The 23,601-nt window shown below is 35.6% G+C and overlaps 1 protein-coding gene across 3 annotated transcripts in view; it reads left to right on the top strand.

Annotated features, from left to right (window-relative positions):
* LOC145976684 (neural cell adhesion molecule 2) overlaps positions 1-23,601 on the top strand; it is a 194,167-nt gene that overhangs the window by 116,968 nt on the left and 53,598 nt on the right. Inside the window, exons 2-3 of one of the 3 annotated variants that reach the window (XM_083107989.1) lie at positions 5,191-5,323; positions 13,856-14,064. In XM_083107989.1, the coding sequence (XP_082964115.1) occupies positions 5,191-5,323; positions 13,856-14,064 (342 nt within the window). Of the gene's footprint in view, positions 1-5,190; positions 5,324-8,549; positions 8,623-8,748; positions 8,837-13,855; positions 14,065-23,601 lie in introns of those variants that run through there. The other 2 variants (XM_083107991.1, XM_083107990.1) reach the window with 2 other exon arrangements.

Raw genomic sequence — 23,601 nt, 5'->3', positions numbered from 1 at the left:
TATTAATAGTTTTCATTGGATACGATAATAACAGAAAAGAGCGCGATGGTCGCAACTGGTAATTATTAAATTTCAATATAATGTAATGGACATGAATTATTGAAATGCCTCTGTATGCAAATAGAACGCGTATTGCTGGTAATCATGCGCGTATCTTTCAATTAACCGGGAGATTACAATTGTAATTCTCTGACAGAAATGCAAAGTAAACAGAACGTGTCGTGTTTCGTTTTGCAAACTAAATAACTTGTTAATCTTAAATGTGTGCCGTTCCCATGAAATGATCGAAATTTGCATTTTTATCTTACGAAGAGAAATTAATTTGATGTTTTTCTTCTCCTTATTCATCTACGTGTCATTCTGCCGATATCATATACAAATTAAAAACTCTAAATGACAGGAACATGATTAAAAAGTTATAAATGCTTTAAAAAAAACTGTAAGCAGAATGTTTCGCGAAAACTTGAGATTGAAAAACGTTAGCGTGCGACGTTAATGCAATTCCACTATGTGTTCGACATAGTACGGTTAAAGTACATTTTAGCTCAGTCACGTATTTAATTTATCAACCGACTATTTTTGTTTCATTCATCCAACAAGGTTTTTCAAAATAATATATCCAGCCTTTATTTCTGTACGAAATTTCAAAAGTGAGAAATTTGCAATAAAATTTTTCAAAACATCGCACATGAAAAAAAGAAAAATATAGAAGGTCCATCTAGTCTATTTACAATGTAATATTTTCGAACAAATAAAAGTTTTGCATATACTGTATATAAATAATCAAAACTGAACCGCGAAATATTAAACAATGATTGGAAAAATATAAAGAACGCTTTTGGTAGGTATACTTTATTCAAGAGTACATCTATGATGCATCGACGTGATCTGCTGCCGCGAATAAATTCGCGAATTCGCACAAGCGAGGAATAATATCACACGTTCTCATCTCTCTCTCCTTTTTCCTCTCTCTCTCTCTCTTTCTATGTGACCGCGAAACATTTCAATTATTATAAACACATTTTTTATCCGCTCTCTGAGCGTTAAATATGCTACCGACAGTATTTATTTAGTCTTGTAAACGGATCCAAATATTTCATACCTAATATAACATTCATGGCAACACCGATCTGATGCGGCTTATGTCATTTACATCGGTAAAGTATTTGTAAATTTAACACAATTCTCTCTCTCTTCCTCTGCTATTGCATCGAATTTAGCAATCAGTGTGCACATTTGTATGCTGCGCATGGAGATTTCCGCACGTACGTTTCTCTCTTCTCGAGTGTGTGAAAAGTTTACTTTGCGTTACTGAAATATGTCTCGATTATATTTATAATTAATGCTAAGTAATTCCAAGCACAGAGAAATGAGAGGTGTAAAGTAGTGAGAGATATTAGTTTTTTTATATATGTGATTACCATTTATTATAAAAGTAATTTAAAAAGCCATAATTTTCAGATTTCTCATATACTTTTCTGGAAAGGAAAGAATTAAAATCTCTGGACGCAGTCTTGTATACCTGCGATTAATCAAAGTACTGTTTGAAATATTTCGTTTAGGTCGATTTGCGTCATTCGAAGCTTTATATGGGTCAAATCAGAGCGGACCGCAAAGACCGAAGCCTACAACGTCCTCTCTCTTCCCTTTGATATTATCGATTCAGACCATACGGTGTGCTTCTGGTTGCTACCGTTGCTGCACGACAGCCGTTTACGTACATGCTTCCCGCGATATGACAAACAGCATGACGCAAGCGACGCCTGCAACGACGCCGATATAATGCACACGTGTCGTTGATACGGCACGAAACGTCAAGACGTGTTTTCGAACGTCACCATAACGATCAAAGTAGACGCGAGAGGCAAAGCAAGGCGAAGGGTGCGAATATTAGTCGAGATCGAGGGAAAAGTAAACGTCTCGTGTTTTCAGGATATATATACCAAAGGATATCTTTCGCGTGTAAAATAAATCATTTGTCAAATTTACTTATTTAATTTATTTATTTATCAAGAACTATATAATTATTAAAAATAAAGTCAGACCTCTTAATTATTTGAAAATTTTAACAAAGTAATATGTCAGTTTCATACTCATTGATTGTTGCATTATAAATTTGCAAATTTTGTTACATATTTAACATGAAAAAACACACGTTATTTTTCAGATTTTTAATACATTAAAAAATTATTTACTTATAGAATTAATATGAAATTTTTTAACAATGCTCGTAAAATTGATATATTGAGTAACGTATATAAAAAGAATAATTATTTTTCTCTCTATGAAAGAAAAATATATACACACACTGTACGTGTCGCAAGTCTCAAACGATGCAAACTCTTATATACATGTGACAAAACATCGCGAAAAATATGCCTCGAGCTCCCGCTGGAGCGTAAGATGCCTTGTATTAGATAGCAGACGTGATGACACGGTGCACTCTTACGGGGTATCTCGGAAGGAGGAAACGAAAAGAGTACATGGAAGCTTTCTCTGGCGAAAGAGAGAAATATTCCATTGGCGAGATGGCACCGGAAACCATTACACGCGAACAACGAACATGCGCAACAAAACTTGCTCGCTACGCCTGTCGGCCCGATAAATGTCATCCGTCGTTAAAGCTGCGGCTAGTCCACGATATCTCCGATGCATCGAAAAGATGAAGAAAGAAAGCGGAAAAGGGAAGGAAAAAGAGAATTCATCTCTTTTAGGATGTGCTGAACCGACATTTCGGCGAGATTCGGCGAGATTCGGCGAGATTTGGCGAGATTCTTCCTAATCCCGCGATGGTTTAAGACCCGATTTTAGGATAAATCCGCGAGGAATGATCGCGAGATACGTCCGCGTCCATAAAAGAAGAACTAGAATTCAACGGTCCATCATATGACATTAATCCGATCAGGTCGGTCGATAATACTCTAATTTTCTCCGAATTTACGAGGAAAAAATTTTGTGAGGACACATCTCTCATAACCCATCCGCCATCGGATTATTTTATCGGCGAATTCGTATGATCCTCTCTGTTGATCCTCTCGACGAGCTCTGCTCCGTGACTACTTCTCAGTATTACGGCAACAATCATAGAGAATTTTGGCCAGCTAATACTGGCTATTGCTCGTCTTATTATCGTCGTGCTATTGTTGTTTCTAACCATATCCAATTTAGATTAGCGATAACGTTTGCGATAGAAACTAAATAATTACAAATAAAATTACATAATTGTATGTAAAAGTTTACACATCATTTATAAGAATTATATTCAATCTTTAAATTTTATAATTTTATTTAAAAAATATATGTAATCTACTCTAAAATATTTCCTCTATATCTTTTTATGTAAAAATAATTTATACATATTATACATACATAAGATGAGAATATAATTATTACGAAGTTGACAATTATTAAAAATAATCGAAGCTACACATTGCGAATTCATCATAAATGTCGCATGCATTTTTCTGAGATCTAAAATGTTATTGCATATGAAGGATTTTTCCGTTACGTAAGAAAGTAATGGAAACCAACGGTACATTTTCATATCTGACGCAGAAATATATGAAATGAAGTATTTTTTATCGAACAGGCAATGTAATTGTAAAAAATATTACTTATGTCCAGCTGTACCCGAAGTGGCGCAAACACACGAATACACGTTGTACTTTAAAATCCAATGCAGATCTTATTCTTAATAAAAAAGAATGCTCTCGGGTAAAACTTTATGTCGACACGAGCCTTTGATATCTCTTAGGCTAGGTATATCTTGGCGAACGGACCGCGGGTGTAGAAAATACAAAGAAGGGAAGAACTACCGATACGGCATTGTTGGGAAAATGATGGAACGAGCACAAACTCCAGCGATGATACACCAGAGCTCGTCTACTGGTATCTCTGCAAATAGTTCAAAATTTTCCGTGGTCGTGCCATGTTAGATTCACGTATCTTGAAAGAAAAAACAGAGAGAGGGAGAGGGGGAGAGAGAGAGAGAGAGATCGAAATAAAAACAATCATTAAACAAATAAGACAAATAAATAAAAACGATCATTCGATTTCGATCGAAGGGATTGTCACATTTTTGTACCGCGAGCAATGCACCACGATGCGATGCTTTACTGACGTTTTGAATTTTATCTTCACGAGCACACTGAATTTTTACTGCCTTATTGCGGCATATCTATGCGCAAATACATCAAAGCTTTCGTACGGTTTCATATGATATGTAGCCGAAGATGTTTTATCGAAAATATAACGAAAAGCGCTCCTATCGGGCTTTAGTTCACGAAACGAATGTAAAATATCTGCCTGTAAAATATCTACCTTGTAATGCGCGTTGTAATGCACCGTAATATTTATTTTTAAAAATTATAACAAAATCACTTAATAAATACCATATATATTATAATTGAAAATTGAGCAATGCATTTAAAATACATATAAAATAATGTAATTACATTTGCTGTTACAATATTATTTTTGTGGATAATATAGAAGAGTGTTGAATAAGAGAATTTAGAATAACGCGCGCTCTCGAATTTATTTTTACTGACATAACACGTTATCATTGAATAAGCTAATAGATTAATATAAATTAACGCAAAGGTGTTTATCCTAATATTAAATACGATTATATGTATATTGGTTCGAATGAGCAATAATAGGCTGATACTTATCGCATTATACAGGTGTTCTCGCATCGCCGAATAATATAATCACAGAGAAATTCGCTTCTGGAAACAAATACGATACGTAATTGCATACAAAGTGAAAGATTATTCAGATAAAATAAATTCATTTATATGCCGTGCGGGCAAATTGCACTTTTATCAATATGCAGACGTATCGCGTCCGACTTTGCAAGTTACATTTTTATTGAATACGCGTATAAAATCGCAATCTGCTGATTACGTCTCTAAAAAGCGAATCGGTTTGCGAGAAAGTTTTCAAAAAATATGAATATGTACACATATACCATTAATTTTTTTAATTATCCTTAGTAATTGTTTCGCCCAATTAATCAAACACATGAATTTTTTTAACATTAGGTAATTTATTGATAGTTACAAAAGTATTTTCGCACCATAAGGTTATTAACGATTATTAAAAATGGAGATTTACCAATTAAATTTTTCGAAAATGACTTTTTTGCAACTAAACCGAATCTAACTGTTCCGCATTTCTGTTATCTAGTACCCATATCACACATCGTGGCACTAGTCGGAGATTCCGCCCATCTTCCCTGCGACATATCAACCACTCACGAGGGAGACTCGGTGCATCTTGTGCTCTGGTATCGCGAAGATCTCGGTACATCAGTTTACAGGTAAAGTGCAATCAATTCATATATACAGACGAGCATACATTCGCGAGCGCACATAGTCGCGCACATATGCGCACGTACATATGCACATGTAGCGATCTGCAAACTACGTACCACCGGTCGTTTCTCTATCGCTACAGAACGGACTGCAAACAGCCCGTCGGCACAATACGAAATTGGTAGTCGCTTTTATCCGAAAATTGTCTTTGAATTCGATTTTCGCCGTCGTTTCACGTCGCTAAAAGAATATATATTTCTTGTTTGCGAGGAATATCACTGTTGAATATTGCATAAGCATCGCTCTATAGCGACTATCGAAAAAAGAAGGGACGGCGCGCGTTTTGTCAGAAATTGTCATCATTTGCTATACAATAATACATATGCAGTAATAATTCCATTTTTTAAATCTGTAGTTTTTAGAAAAGGCAAAAATAAATTGTTTATTATTTTATAACATAAAATTTAGCATACACAAGCTAGTTATTGATAATTATCATGTAAATCGTGTATTGCAAAAATTGTACAAAAAGATACATATGAATAATCTCTACTTCATTTTTAACGTCCATTATTAATTTTCTTTTACCATATTATTCACAATTTTTTAATAATATACCCGTAAAAAGCAGGATTTATTACTACACAATCATATCAATTCGCCGCATATAAGCCAAATAAAAAATCATTTAATTATAATTACAATTACATATAAACTCACCTGTTTCGCAGTGTTTTAGCTGCATGATGTTTTTTATTCTCAATGAGTTTTGTAAAAAACACCTTTGAAAAAAATAGTGTTTTACGACATACATTGAAACGAGCAAAGCGATAAATCGCAAACAATCCCGACAGGCTGCGCGAAGCACGTGTTTGGAAAATGACATCTCGCGACAACAAACACTCGCACGCGCGAAGCGATGGACTTCGGTTGCAAATATTCGCGGTAGACGCGTTCGCGTAATCCAGTGGGTAAATCGAGACGATCGTCCATCGCTAGATTCGACACTCGCGATTCGCGGCACTCGACACAGGCTGCGCGAAGCACGTGTTTAAAGAATGACATCTCGCGACAACAAACACTCGACGCGCGAAGCGATGGACTTCGGTTGCAAATATTCGCGGTAGACGCGTTCGCGTAATCCAGTGGGTAAATCGAGACGATGGTCCATCGCTAGATTCGACACTCGCGATTCGCGGCACTTGACACAGACTGCGCGAAGCACGTGTTTAAAGAATGACATCTCGCGACAACAAACACTCGCACGCGCGAAACGATGGACTTCGATTGCAAATATTCGCGGTAGACGCGTTCGCGTAATCCAGTGGGTAAATCGAGACGATGGTCCATCGCTAGATTCGACACTCGCGATTCGCGGCACTTGACACAGACTGCGCGAAGCACGTGTTTAAAGAATGACATCTCGCGACAACAAACACTCGCACGCGCGAAGCGATGGACTTCGATTGCAAATATTCGCGGTAGACGCGTTCGCGTAATCCAGTGGGTAAATCGAGACGATGGTCCATCGCTAGATTCGACACTCGCGATTCGCGGCACTTGACACAGACTGCGCGAAGCACGTGTTTAAAGAATGACATCTCGCGACAACAAACACTCGCACGCGCGAAGCGATGGACTTCGATTGCAAATATTCGCGGTAGACGCGTTCGCGTAATCCAGTGGGTAAATCGAGACGATCGTCCATCGCTAGATTCGACACTTGCGATTCGCGACACTTGACATAGGCTGCGTTAAGCGCGCGCGCGCACGTGTTTGGAGACATCTCGCGACAAATACTGGAACGCGCGAAGCGCTAGTTAAGAATAATCGTGATGCATGACCGCGTAATCCAATAGATGGATCAAGACAGTCAGCCATCTTTAATCTTGACACTCCCGACTTGTATACAATGTATTAAAAAATATTTGGGACACTTATCATAGACTATACGACACAAGTACTTCTTTTGCACTTTTATAAAGTTAACACTGCATTTTTCAAAATTTCAATATATTTAATTAATGTACATTATTCATATTGATATATATTAATTTTTGTAAAAAAATACTCGTACTGTTTTGTACTTTCGACATTTTTTTTACATGTAACAATATTCTTCCAATCAAATATCGATTATCAGTACATATTCACCTGCACTTGCGATACTTTTATTCGACATTCCCTATATTTATGCATATCAGTTTATATATTGAAATATATTCACTCGTATCATGCTTGCATTAAAACACCGGTGCGATACTTTTCAATACACACTCCCGAAATTCATAATTATATTCCCAGTCCATGATTTATAAACGCATAAATACATCGATGGCTCATTGATTTCGTAATGCTCAATTGCCCACTGATCGCCGTTTGACGAGTAACGGATGCACAAACGTATAACCGATTTATATGAAAATAACCAAAATGTTTATCGAAAAGAAACGCTCGACGAAGTCTCATCGTGCATTCACCGATAAACATCGATCGTTATCAATCGCGAGATCACTCGAGGCTGTGCTCGAATATTCTTCTCGACGCTTCCAAAATCCACGTACGCTTAATGGCGGCCATTCGGCGACTAGCAAAGACTAGCGCGACTACTAAGGCAGTCTCCTTTGTTGAGACTCTCGTTGCACAATCTCGACGAAACGTTTGTTCACGCACCGACTAAATATTACTGTCATTCCCGCAAGACACTTAATCTCGACGTAATCGCGACGATTGCCCGATACTTTGCTCGATATTTGCGACAATCGCCACTCGGTGACTAACGAAAGTGCGAGAGCTTTTACCGCCAAATTCAAGAGCATAGCATAGACGCCGAATGCATAGATTGGTAATGCATAGACAGTAAAAAAACTAACCAATCACGGGCCTAATACGAAGGGCGCAACAATATGGCGGTCTTTATACTCGACGCGTGATTGGTCAATATTTACGTGATTTATGTATTGTTCGAAGATGCAAGATGCGAAAGCGCTCGTAGTAAGTGACACGATAACCAATCAACTCCTTGCTTTTCCGTAAGAGTGAGTGGGTGCATCCAGAAGCACAACCGCTCACTGAGCTAAATAGCAATTGAATGTGATTGGTTTCTATCTTTGAATTCACCAATCACATTCGAGTGCTACTTAGCCGCTCAGTGAGCGGTTGTGCTTCTGGATGCACCCAGTGACGCCACCTTTTATCGCGCTTACAAGCATTCCTGCGTCCTGCGTGCACGAGACCGCGTAATTTATCGCGATCGTCTGTTGAAGTAATAATTCGAGAGGCCCATAATTACGACGAAATTGAAGTAAGTCATATTGTATTCTAGCAAAAGTAATTCGACACTCCCTGGTGTATCTTGCAGCGTTTGACACTGCGATTAGAATAAACATCATGAAAAAAGTCGAATAATTTACGTCGTTTTTTACACAGAGCCCGCCATTTTCCAAGTTTTCTTGTTGATAGTGACATGACACGACATGTTCGCCGATTTCAATACTAGAATTCTCCGAAACGAGAAGGTAATTGTTACTCAATATCACGCATTTTCATTTAGCTGTATTTATCCAATTAGTTTTCTATAGACAATTGGAATATATATTTCTCGGAGACGCGCATCTGATAGACTTGTCTAAAGCACACAGACGTAACTGTGTTTGTGTATGTTGCATCTCTCTGTCCCGCATCAATTCCGCCGACAGTCTCTGTTTTTTATCAGTAAATGTTTTGCGGTTCACGTGTTTTTTTAAAGAAAAGAAGGTTTACGCGTTTGTGTGCATATGTGATACTGTGTCGCACTAATTCCAGGAATAGACGTATGAGCCCCTTTCTTTTCTCGATCGGAAACAAATGAACGTGAACGATATTGAATTAATATATCAAATAATGCTCGTACAATGTTTTTCTCTCGCTAATATATGTAATAGTAATCATCCATCGATTGACATAATAGTCGCTTTGTGAATATTAAGTTTATTGAAAGTGAAATATCGTTAATAATTTTTTCGCAATAATCTTTCGAAATTACCCGCGCGATTTCCGTATCGGAAGAGATTTAAAATGTGTATGCAAAAGTAAATAAGCCTAAAAAGTGTAATACTCGATCGCATAGCGCGTAAATTTACACGCGATCGTAATCGAATGCGTTTTCGCGATTTGTCCGTGTGTGTGAGACTGAATTTTCTTCGTGAGATTTTAAAGCAAATAAAAAATAATAGGGACATATTTGCATATGGCAGGTGTATAATTGTTGGTGAGTGAATTATTCCATAATTTTTTTTCCTCATTCCGCGCAAACATAACGAAACATGCTCGAAACAATTTCAAGCATGAAATTTAAAGGGAATTTAAAATTGTATTTTGTCCTTTTTGAGCAAGAATAAAAACGTATTTTCATAAAAAAAAGTAATCTCTCATTGCCATCATTACTGTTACATTGTTATTGCAGAAAAAAGTAAACAAATAAGAAATTAATAAAAATTTTCGATAAAAATCTTTTTTCGAAATTTTTATTTTAATTTTTGCGATGTTATCTTGTATTTTTGAAGAGATACAAGAGGGAGAGGGAAGCTTACGGGTGATGTTTTTTAATCATTGAAATAGATTTCGTACAGAAAATTATGTAGATTAAATTTTGCGGTTATATTACGCAACTGTTACCCGCCTCGTGACACACATACTAATGACGGCGGGGAAAAGGGACGGTACGATTGAAAATAATGTTTACGATCGAAGTGCGCGTTTAAAAAAGAAAAACAAAGAGAGGAGAAAAAATAACAATGCGCGATGTTACGATATATTTTGCGCGTGCACGTCACGGCGCTGTTATTCGGGATAACGCAAACAGATTTAAATGTTTCGTATGATTTTGCACCAGATTTTAATTACTCGTCACGTGCCGGCCATCAGGTCGTTTATGCAATGTCGACGATACGGCCAGACCATCGGACGGCTTTCCGAGTTGATCGTGGAAAATGCGATGAGCGCGCTGGATAACGAAATTTCGTGATAGTTTCATCGACGCGCAACGTTGGCTTGACGTCTTAATCGAGTTAGTCCCGGTAGACAATAAAATTGCGTCCACCTAGTTTCCCTATCGCGATGTGATTTTTCCTCGAGTTGAATTTTCTCCTCTTATTGTGAATTATATAGAAAACAAACAAATTATTCTTTATCTTAATATTTTGTTAATATTCTCGACATAAAATAGAATTAATTATTGTATTTGTATTTGATTTGTAATTAATTATTCTTCTATTAATTATTTGTATCTCACATTGAGAATCTTATTAATTTCTAATGTTAATTATTCTCGTTATGCAATAAATTTAATTTAAAATTGATCCCTCACTATGAATTAAAAATTACCTGCATATTAAAATCATACTCTTGTATAATAGATTCATTAATGTTATGAAAATGTTATATAAATTAAATTTTTATACATCTATATATAAATAATATTATTGTATATTATATAATATTATTGTATATATTATAAATAATATTATTATAATATTTTATATATTATAATATAATATTACAATAAAATATAAAATAATATAAAATAATTATAAGTAACAAAGTTATAAATAAAATTTGCAAAGCAAATCCAGTTAAATAGCTGCAATTATAATTAAATTGTATAACTAAAATAATAATTTAATCCTGCAATTTTCTGTTAATTCAGCTACAATCAAATTTCATATTAGATATATCTTTTAATCTAAAATTATTATATGATATTTTGTGTATGTATATAATATTCCATAAACAAATCTCCCTCTCTCTCTCTTTGAAACGTAGATTAGCGATGACTGTAATACTTTATAATACTTTATATTTCGACGCCGTGCTGCTTAACATGCGACTCTCGCCCTGCCTACATTATTGTCCACTTCCTTTTATAGAAAAACAGAAATATCGTATAACGCTCTGAAATATTTTCTCGATTTTAAAACCTTTTCAAATGTTACAATATACATATCAAAAAGTTCGTCACGCAGTAACTCTAGAATTCGATCTTAAAAGGCAGAAAAATAGCAACGATATGTAAGCGGATTCGCTCTTTCAAATTCCGCGGAGATACGCGTTTATTCGAGGCGCTAAGTGGAAGATATCTGGATTTTCCAACAATACAATCGTGCGAGTAGAGAATATAAATGATGTGAATTCGCGACTTGCGTTCGAAATGCTAATAAATCAATTATTATACAAAACTAACAACATGAAATATATTTATATTTGTCTGCGACGAGTTCTATCAGTTCTCCATCTATCGGCACGTTATCTGCAAGAAAATTTATCGAATATTGTCAAATTTTTCAATTGTTTATTCCAATAATGAGATTCTAACATCAAAAATATGATCAGTAAATGCAGTCAGTTTGACAGCGAAAATATTTATTGATCTTTGAATGTGAAATATAAAATCATTTATGTAATATTTAATATGTAATATTCAACAAATTCACTTTTATATTTTACGATTTGCGACTGACTGAAATCGGCAAATATTCGTAAATTTAAAACCATAGATTCCGCGTGTCACACATGTCATGTAAATCATTAGACAGTAATTAAGGGCAAAAGAGAGTGCAATCGTGCGAAACAAAATCAATTATGGCGGTATAATTATTACAATTTAATAGCGTTCACAGCTTGAAATAATGATTGCCCGCGGTAACGATCATTGGAGGAACTTTAATTATGTGCCAATTACATCGGCCGTGCTGATAACGCGCCGGGGCTAGAACGCGATTTAAACTATGCGGCGCGAAATCCCTTGTGGATTTTAATTTATTCCTTCGTGACGACTGATGAATTCACCCGCGACCACCAGCCGCGATAAAACAATGCTGATAAACATTTAATCGAAATTATTGCGGTAATGATATTTGCCATTATATATAACTAGCCGTGATTTGATATCATATATTTTTCAAAATCAAATATCGAATTACTCAAGTGACAATTCACGAGTGCAACACATACTGCACACTGATGATCTGCCGATATCGTCGAAATGTCGTTTCATCGAGTTGGCTTCGCAATTTTTTGCCATTAAATCAGAAGCGAACGATCAGAATTTCGATATTCACTACGGAAACGTCGGCTGACGACGAGCAATCCGATGATATGAGAGGACATTTTTTCGTTAATTTATCTACTGTCTCACATATTGCTTTCGTACATTTCGCTTTTTAAATGTATTTTTTTGAGTATTAAATTAAATTAAATTTCTACTGAAATAATGTCATTTCAAATTAATCAATTATATTATATAATATGACATTATCATTTATTATCTTTTCTAAAGGTTTCATTCGCCGGAAAATTCATATTTTCCATATGCAGAAATGTTCTTCAATATATTTTCGTTCAGAAAATATCAACAATAAATGAACCTGCAAAATCTGTCAAAAAATAATACGTTAAAAATAGATCATTCTCTTGTCAATACTTGTTTTATCTTTAATGTACGCCTCATCTTTGTCAGAGACCGATATCTTTACACATAATTTTTTATATACTTTTTAAATACTTTCGTTATATCGATTTAAGTGATTTTCAACAACGCTTGTCTTTGCTAAAAAAACTCTCGCAATACAAACACGAAAACTTTATTATATGATAGGATCACGCAGGGAAAGAGAGAAAGAGAGAGAGAGAGAGAGAGAGACAGAGAGAAGAAAAAGAGAGAGAAAGAAAAGTTTGCAGTTCGATGAAAAACCAACGATGCGACATTGTGGCAACAGAAAAATCTCTGTTTTACAAGAATCGGTTTTGCTTCCGTTTCGCTTGTTCAATGTAAACATTCGCTATGTTTTGGTTGTATAACAATTTTCGTACCAAGTATTAAACGTGTTTTATCTACCGTGAAATTATCCTAGCTATAATTCAACGAGGCTATATCGCGCTTTTTTTCAGGTAGATATTTTTATGCGTGCTTATTATTGCGCGCGACACATATCGTAAACTGTACGATACAGTATTTCGAAAAATCTGTCTGTTGGATTATGTACATGACTAGATAGTTGACTGCATCATAAAATATTTTCTTGTGCAAGATAGTTCATACAATCTAATTTTTTTTACGACCTATGTTTTTTTAACGTTATTACAGAATCGTTTAACTCGATGCGTGTAATTTTATTTGCGTTTTTGAATTCCAACGAAATTTAATCCTTCAGTTCGTATCTCTAAAATGCGAATTATCACATTATTATTATTATCATCATAATCAGATACTAAATTAATTTGCGCATTACGTATTTTAATATTAATATGAAAAAGCGAAAGGATAATAATTCATTTTTGATATTAATTCGATCTACTTAAAATACTTTTGATATTCGTGATACCGCAAGCTTCCTTTTATTAGGAAACAAGAGAGGAGAAGAGATTACGCGTCCATTATAAGCACATCCATGATTGAATAGATTATGCATTGTCCAGAGAAGATTAACGTAACACGATAGTTCATAGCTGATGCTCAATTAAATTACTAATTTAATTTTAATTTGATTTTTTTGTTGCAGCATCGATGCTAGAGACCGAGAATTCGGTATTGCCGAAAGATGGTCGGACAATAATGTGTTCTCGCATCGCGCATATTTCATGTTGGATAAAAAACCAGCGCTGTTGGGCATCGAAAATATCAGAGAAGAGGACGCCGGAATTTACAGATGCCGCGTTGATTTTCAAATCGGCCAAACAAGAAACTCTAAAGTCAATTTAACAGTAATCGGTAAGTTTTTATTTTCATTATCAGTTTGTTAAGAAAGAAAATGTTATAAAATGTAAAAAGTTGTTTGCTTCAAAATATCCATCCAGAAATGTTGTGTACAATACGTTTAATCGATGGATCGCTAAACCAATATAATTATTCGTAAACGGTTTTCCTAGTTATTGATTCAATTAGATTTGTCCAATCAATTAGCCGGACTTTACACGCTCTCGCGCGATTACAAGGTTTTTGCAATAGTCGTCGCGTTCAAAGATACAGAACAGCTCGAAGTCACGTTTTACAAGGGATAGTAACATAAATCCAAGATGGAAATTGGAAAGTTTTTGCAACTCTTTACGTCAGATACATGTTGATATTTTGTAAACAGGACAAAATCTTAAATTAGCTTGGTAATTCTATTTTGGATTTATGTTGTTATTATCTGAAACGCGATAAATTCCCCGTTTAGCTCCTTATTTTTACTTATAGTAATGAGGAAGTATTCCAAGAGGGTCGTTTCAAGTAAGCGAAGCCAATTGTAACTTTGTCGGAGTTTCTCCCTGTACATAATTATGTCTCTCATTAATATCCAATTAGCCGCTCGAGCGCTCAGTCACTTGATGTATATTACGATTATGCTAAAAATGACATGAAAGTTTTACAGCCTTCGTATAAAGTATTGCCTTGAAGTTACGTGTCATCATACTTTTGCAATTTTATTCTTGTAAAACTTATATTACTTATATATAAGAGCATAAGATTGATAACGTTGATTTGAGGTTTATTGCCCAAAATCACCACAAAAAAGATTTTTAAAATTAAAGCCGTTTAATATATTTGATAAAATGCATGAAATAGCGGCTATGAATCAAGTTATAAACATGCATACAAACAATAATTAATTTTGCAACAATAAAATTATTTTATATAATTTTTGCAAAAATAATATATAATGTTAGCTAAGAAAATATTTACATAAGAAGTTATTTTAAATATTAATCATTAAAATTTTTTCATTAATTCTCTCTATTTACGCAGTTTTATATATTTTTCCAGCTTTTAAGCTCTAGTAAAACTTTTTAATGAAACTTTAATTTTTGTATTTTTACACTAAAAATGTAATTTAAATGAGTGAGTTTAAAAAAAAGTCTTCTTATTCGACTCAAATTAAATCGTAAACTCTGATAAAAATGCTAATTAAAAGGCAGTATTTCTAAAACTTATTCTTTTTTAAACTATATTTTAACGTTACGCCTCATTTCCAACCGCATTTTCCATTGTCGTTAGACGTGACAGGCATTTTCAGTGCGCCAACAATAGAATCGTAAAACGACGATTAAAGCAATATAATAAATTCGAAATAAAGTAAACGGTCATTGGGGCGAAACGAACATACGATGCCGAATAAAAGAAAAAAAAGAGAGAGAGAAAAGTGACAGAACATAAGCCAAGAGGAAAAAAAGAATCCAATTAACAATCCTGTTGAAAAGTTATGGAAACGCCAACGGATGAACGTGCGTCACTTCTCGGATTCGCCGTTGGCCGGCATGCGCCAAGGAATTTTTCCCGCGGGATAATTAGCTTCTCCTGGGTTCCCTCCTGACTCACCGACATTTCGCACATCCCTGCTAGGAGCCATGCTTATTCGTAGACACTTCAGCCGTTGGTAAAGCTTTTCCAGATGAATGCCAATTAACGTGCCTTTACTCCCATCGCGCTTTCGCCAGCAAAATTGCATATTGCTATCTTTTGCTCTTTTTTCCGTACAATATAATGTATGGAATGCCTCGACAGTGATGGTATATCTCTTTTATGATTCTTGGAAAAATATATAATCAATTTTATACAATCTATTCTACAGATTTAATTTTTTATTTTTTAATAATAATTTTAAGATACTAACAGAGATGAAAAATATCTCAAAGAAAGTTTGAAATTGTAACTATCTCTTCTATATTTATTTTTAAATTTTCATAATTTTTTCTTTTTATATTTTAAAAAAATTCTAAAAAATATATATATAAAATATATTTAAATAATTTTTAACGGAATAAAGAACAAACCCATTGAAACAATAATAATTGTCAAAGATATATAATCATGATAAATTAAATTCTATTAACTTTCAGTGCAATTACTCGACTGAACACAACCATTTAGTTTTGAGATTTATTGTAAAATAGAACTTTAAACTATAACATTTCACAGTTTAATTGCTAACAATAATCCTCAAAAAGGCACTAATGAGAACAAGGATATTTATGCATATACATAACACAGTTGTTAACTACGACGAACAACGAGTGCTCGCGAGAGAAATTAAGCAAGGTATTAAATATCTCGCACTCGAATTTATTAAATCGCACTTCTTTATGTCCGAGTTCATTTATTTGTGCCTTTTCATCAGAATCAGGCACGGAGAAGCATGTGCACCGAATAAACGAAGAGAAACAAGATAGAAATGTTCAAAAAGCACTCGAATCAAACGCTGTATATAAATATAGCTAATGAATAAGGATGAGGGGGCAACTCGATTATTGATAGTGCGAAATTTTTTTTTACAAATATAATTTTATTTAAAAAATATGAATAATATTTAAATCCTTATTTCTAAAAAAAAACTATTGATCTTACGAAAGATAAAATTGTAATTATATTTTTTTTAATTTTAAAATAGTAATGTATAATGAAATATTTTTATTGATAAAAAATAGATTTTATTTAAAAGTGAAAATATATTTAACATGGTTGTGAAAATTTGACATGGATAAGATAGCTTTGAAAGAAATTCTTTTTGTCAATGCCACAGACATTCGTAAAAATATCCAACTTACCATATTTTCCGCCAAGGATACCGGTACCTGTATCACAACAAGTCGCTATATCGAGAAACTTTGTATTTGACAGTGGTTTTTAGTAAAAAAATAAAAAGAATAGAGAAAAGAGTGAAAAGTTTTGTACAGTCAACGGGCAGCAGACCTTTGGCTTGAAGTTAAAGCTTCGGTAAACGAGGGCATTTATCGTACCAAGACGGTGCGTTCCCGTTTCGGCCGAACGAGAAATACAAGGTATTCCAGTTCCGAAAGTATAGAATGTAATTCGATAAATTTTCCGCGAGATAGCAATGATTTTCAGAGCGGCATACCTCGCAATTTCTGTCGGCCAATATTGACATTTCAATGCGGATAATACGCATATGCGAGTAGACATAAATTTTGTGCATTTTATAATTTTGCAAATTATTGACAACGTATTATCGGGAAATATTTGCAAATATTTTATCGCATATTCTTTAGTAATTATTGAATTAATATATCGGATTAATCAATTATTGAATTATTATATAATAACATATAATTTAATTATCACATGGTGAAACAAAAACGAATTTCCCTGTATTTAATTTTATTATAATTACGCATCAATTTCAAAATTGGCTCTCTCTTTGTGTTGTAATAAAAAAAGAAAACAATTCGAATAAAGTATCTAAAAAGCAGGACATTGTTCAATGTATATTTATCAGTTTTCGTTTAAGCAGAGATATTATATCATGCTTTAGGATTTTATAAAATACGAGCGAAGTGAAGATAAGGTGGTTCCCAAGTAACAACGGGGGAACCAGAAATCGTTGCAAAAACTCTAAAGAAATGGCGGCTCTTCGCATTAAGACTTCCTCGAAGTCGAGGTACAGAGAACGAGCGCATTTATCTTCTTGAACTGTTGTTTCTTTAAAGTAAGGGAAGAAAGGAGCGGAAAAAGCTGCGAGAGCAGTTTCTTTTTACTCTAAAAAGAGATGATACATAACTTGATAATATAATAATAATATCTTCGTTTGCGGATCTGTCGTTGAGTTTTGCGATATATTCAACTTTGTAATCATGATAATCAGAAGCTTGCTTAAAGGAAACTGCTGCACTGTTCCCTCGAGATGGGAATGCAGTTCCTTCATTCTGTGAGTATTTCCCTCACGTTTGTGATGTGACGATGTAACATACGAACCCCATGTAAAGTGACGTTGTCTCACCTCACGTCTCTTCGCGCTATCTGATATCGTCGAGCCATGGAAACTCCATTTCCGACACCCGACAGTCGTTGCACATTCAACGATAAACATGGGGGAGGCCTCTGTTTGTACCACCATCAAGGAAAATATTCTGTTTCAAGTGCGAGGTATAGTGCCTCCGCAGCCGCTTGTGCATTATGATTAATGCACGCCGACTATTTAAGAGTTTGTTGTGTGCTCGCGTCCTGATTAACGAGCAGTTTACTTACCGCGATGCTTTGTCATAGTTAAGTAAAATGGTTGCAGACGAGGTAACATGGAGAAAAAGGAGCCAATCTAAAATTTTGATTTAGTGAAGTAAGAGAGTTTGTACGAAATTGGCATTCTATTTTTTAAGTTTTCGATTGTCATTCTCTTTTATAGAGATAAAGCAATTTTTATTCAAATAAATTTGCATAAAATTCTACGTAACAATTATACATAAAATTACAATAAAGTGACTAGATTTACTAACTGATAAACTTTAAAAAAAAATTGTGATTAACAATGTTAAAATGATATCGCGAATATACGATACAATTGCTATGTTTAAATTATCGCATGGATAGTTTTGCAAAATAAACGTCTAAATAACGAGATGACAAAATTGTCTTTTCACGGAAAAACAATTTTCATTTTTCGACGTTTTCTCATAGTTGGAATTTTCGGACGATATATTATTCGCTTTGACGCGCTAAACAAAAGAAGGAAAAGCTACAACATGCTCTCTTCCGGTGTAAAAGAGGGGGACTGTGTTATTTGGCATGTTTTTAGATGTGGAAGAACTTGTACGTTTCGCAGGGATATCCGTCACGATTTCCGCTACAGAATGTTGGTGTCAATATCACCGGTGTTCGACTTCCGATATTGGAGCAACAGTGTGACCAATTCTTCTCTGTTCGGTTACGTAAACCAGTGCAGAGTATTGAGTTCGGTGCAAAACAACAGACGTAATGTCGGATCGACAGCCAGTCGATACGCGATAGCACCACTCGACTCGTGTAAATCCGTTATAAGTTCACTCGGCCGCGTATTCTTAGGACCCTCGGTTTATTGGAAACCGTAGGTCGGCACGAATGAATGTGAAAAAAAAGAGAAGTGCCGATGAAACGTGTTAGTCTCGGAAGTTATATTTACTCGAATCAACTCTCTTTTCGATAAGCGGATGGAATTACGTAGAGCCGGACGAAATAAAAACCAGTCAAGTGCGGAAGTATAAACTTTTCTGTGGAAGCAAGAAACATTTTATCCCTGTAAAATCCGACGTCATATCCGGGGGAGGTCTTTTAAGGAAATAATATCTTGAAAGCTCCCAGAGACACAAAGGAGGCGGTGGTGGATCGTATCTGGCGCGCCATGCGATAAAGAGATAATACATAGCAATCAGTTTTAGCCAGCTCAAAATCGGGATAAATTTAAGTACGATTATTTCCCTTATAATCCGTGAATTTTCAACGAGGATAATTATTTTCAAGATTATATTCGCTTGCGTTTAGCCCAGGTTCCTTCCTCTCTCGTTTCTCCTCTTTTTCTCTCTCTTAGATTTTAATGAATGCGGCCGCCATTAAAATCTGAAAATGTATATACATTGAGCTATAATGATCGGGATAAAAATTAACAGCGGCCATAATCGTAAAGAATGAAACTAAAATAATAATAATTTTAAAGCGGATTATAAGACTTCTCTTTCAGCCTGAGCCACCTTTTTCGTTAAAGCTCATATTCGACCCTTCCTTCCTTTTATGCATACACATATATATGCAAGCATATATTTTGGAGACGCGTTATTCAAATAATTACGACAAAAATCGTAAGTATTCGCTGCAATGTTATAATCATCATTATAGATTAGCATCTTAAAACAATTTTGTTTGTATAAAAACATATAATAAACAATATGATACAATAACAGTTGACATATAATAACGTTGTTGATTAATTATACATTGATTACACATACATAATTATATAGAAAATCAATATTTATGTCATAACAATCGCGAATTATACGCGAATCAGTTTAAATATTAAAATATGATGGTAGAGATCAGCAAAGATCTAGCAAATTCTTCCCAAGACATTCTATATAATTCCCGAAAGACGGAAACTTACCTTATGTCACTGAATACGTTCGATTTGCTCGAAAGTTACGAATGGAGATCCACCCGGGGAGGCCCAAAGTTTTCAGTATCCCTGCTCTTGCTCAGATTGTTCTCCCGAAAGGTAATTGATCTGGATTTGCCCGCTCGCGCCTTTCCCGCGAACTTTTAATAGTATTTTACTTCTAAGCTCGCGCGCACACACACACACACACGCACATGTCGCTTCGCCGCAGAGCGACTGATGTGATCCACTTCAACGCGAATAAGATTCCGTCGATCGGAGGCCCGCGGGAACTTTTTTCCTCCGTACTAAGGGAAGTTTCTTTTCAAGCAAGAATTGCCGAAATTTTCTTGCTTACTCACTTACGTCGTAAATGCGACTTTAATGTCGCAGATTTGTGCGGTGAGTGGATCGTTATGCCGTGTGCGTCGACATGGCGCGGGTTTCTCAAGACATCTTTACCGGGTGAGTATTTTATCGTGTTCCGTTTCACGCCATTCTCCGACGGTGTAAAAAAGGTTGGGGGACGCAATAACTTCCCGCAAAATATCTTTATTAAAGTCCCGAACTGAATGGTGCGTGCGCGTTGACGGCGGTCTTGTAAAGCGTATGAGACACCGTCTTGCGGTAGCCATGAGGCTGTTACTTTCCGCCGTTACTTCGTAGCGAAATTACTATACTTCTTCGCTGCACACGCAAGTATCTCATGTTACTTTTGGACCTGCGATGCGGAGATGAGTTGAAACGGAACGGACAAGATAGATGTCGAAAGTGCGCGCATAAATTTTACGGTGCTGCTGGTGCCGCTGAAGTTCTTAAACTAGAGAGATGCGTAACTTTCAATGAAAGGATTGCTCTACATATAAAGCTTGGAAATTCTTTTTTTTTATTATCCCTAGATTGTACGGTAAACATTCATTTGCGAAAAGAGAGAGAGAGAGAGAGAACGAGAGAAAAAGAGAAATTCAGCAGATGAAATTCGAGCTGCCTCGTATAGTTTGAATTCGAGATCCATTTTCCATGATACCAAAATTTCCTGAATGATATATAAGCTGCTTTTCCCTATGGTGCAAAAAATTCCCTCGAGCAGACTGCGTAATTTTTCATTTTTTTTTTTTTCAAAAATTTAATCAAAGATTTAATTAAATCCAAAGAATTTTCACGATATTTTTTATCTGTTACATCTATTCGCTTGTAATATTTTCCTCTTTTTCATATGACTAATTTAATAATTATGATATTAAATTATTACAAATGTAGAACAATATAAAAATACGGCACGATCACGGAAAGCATTAATCCATTTCTGAAATTGAAAACTGTCAGCGTGCACTTGTTCGCGTACGTGCGTGCGAGATAAACGTGCACGGAAGTAAATACGAGCAGAGGAGAGCAATCAAGTTTTTAGTTTCTACTGTTTGTTGGCACTGCGTTGCAAACAGGTTCGTAAATATAACCCCGCCACACGGGACGCGGAACAAATTAGTTAGACGAAGTTAATTGTCGCGGTGCTTGGCATTAAACGTCCGTTTATTTTATGGAATTGAACGTTACGATAGAAACGCAATGCGCGCACAATGAAAAATTGCAGGTTCGCGGAGCGCGCGCTTATCGTCATAAGTCTTCCGGAGTTTACCCAACTTGGAGTTTCCTTCTGCTATTTCTACGAATCATTTCTTTGCCGCATTTGTTACTCGGAAATATTAGCTTTTTGCGCACCACTCGCCCGATTGTCTGCTTGATGAATCGACTCGCGGTGGAATACAACACGATCTAGAAGTTGCACATTTCCTTTCGATTCGACCACTATTGTTCGGTGAATTTTTGTGTCGATCTTTCTACCGCCAAGATTCGATTGAAAACGTATGTGATTGGAAGGTAGATATATTCTTGATTAAACCGCAGATTGAAATTCCGTCAAAATAATGTGTACTTAGAAATAACTAAAAGATATAATTTTATAATTTATTTATGCTTGATTTACGTCTTTGCGTGGGCGTATAAAAGATATATTTATCAGAATAATGTGTGTTACTTATAGCCTTTTATCTCGGAAAAAAACACGATTTATATAGCATTCTGTATAGAACAGTCGTAGTTCAATATGTGCTATCAACGAAGATATTACCCAGACATAAACATCCAAGTACCGCACACTGCGTCGTAAAACAACGCAATCGCACTATCTCAAAAACGGAGTCGTAAACTCCGGCTATTTTACATCCGCCAGATTTGAGAAACGCTTGACTTTTGTCTTAAAAAGCGACTAAAATCGATTGACCCCGAACGAGAATACGTGTTCGAATAAATAGACTTTTTCAGAGAGACCGGTATTTTTTCTTTTCCCTCTCATTTTGGAACGTGAATAAACGTTAAGCGACTCCGGGAAGACTCCTTCGAGTTGATGAAGCTCACAGTGCTGCTCAGTGCCAAGACAATAACAGTATACGGTCGGATGTAATGGAACATAAAGAAAAGCGCGCAGCAACGTACGAAGCGATCTCGGATGGTCCGGCCAATCTCGCTGCTGCGAGAGCGTCTGAAAACGACGTTCAAATTCTGTTGCACGTAATGTTGCGAGGCCTTAATCGTTTTGATTCGACCTTTCCACCATTCTGGTAAATACACGGACGAGTCAGAAATCGCAATACTTTGGCACCGGGAACGTGACGACGCTTTTATCGAATCTACGCCTCTACCAATTTCTTTCCCTTTCTCTCTCTCTCTCTTCTTTCTTTCTCGGAAATAGGAGAATAAGGGAAATAATTGCTTCGGGTTTCTCATTCCTTATTCCATTCTTTTTCAACCCTTCGTCTCGCTTTTTCGTCCTAGATGTCCTCCATTATCTTGAAAAACCGAAGGATTCGAGAGGGAGAAAGAGAGAGAGCGCCGGAAACAGCATCCGGAAGACTAATCGACGCGCTCAAGATCGGTTAAGTAGAGAACTGGAGAGTAAACGGATGCCTCCGTACACTCTGATGTTAATTTCAGCGAGGAGAATCGGCCAAGAAGGAATGACGGTATCGGAAACTCTCGGCAAATTATATCGGCGAGGCGCTCGGCTTTTCAAGTCGTTTTTCTGCAAGTCTTACGAGAAACGCGATCGGACAGAGGCGGTACGCGCGAAAGTCATTAAAGGAATATACTTATTCGCTGCTGGCCAACGAAGAGCGGAATTATCGATCGCCGCGAAGCAGCAAAAGCACTTACGTGTATCACGTTTCTCACAAGAAATTCCATTTAGAAATTCTTAGGTTGTAAGTATAGCGCCACCCTGATTTAAAAACGACACGAAGAATACATTATACCAAAGAGGGCGAATTCGATAAAATTACATAACGTTATCGAATAGCAATCGATGTATTTTGTTTTATTTATATTATTTTTGAAACGCGATTTTGTAATGCGATATT

This window comes from Camponotus vicinus, unplaced genomic scaffold (assembly GCF_025532165.1).
Source record: "Camponotus vicinus isolate PSW18456_S1 unplaced genomic scaffold, iyCamVici1.0 SCAF_9, whole genome shotgun sequence".
Taxonomy (NCBI): domain Eukaryota; kingdom Metazoa; phylum Arthropoda; class Insecta; order Hymenoptera; family Formicidae; genus Camponotus; species Camponotus vicinus.
This window is presented reverse-complemented; position numbering and strand designations above follow the sequence as displayed.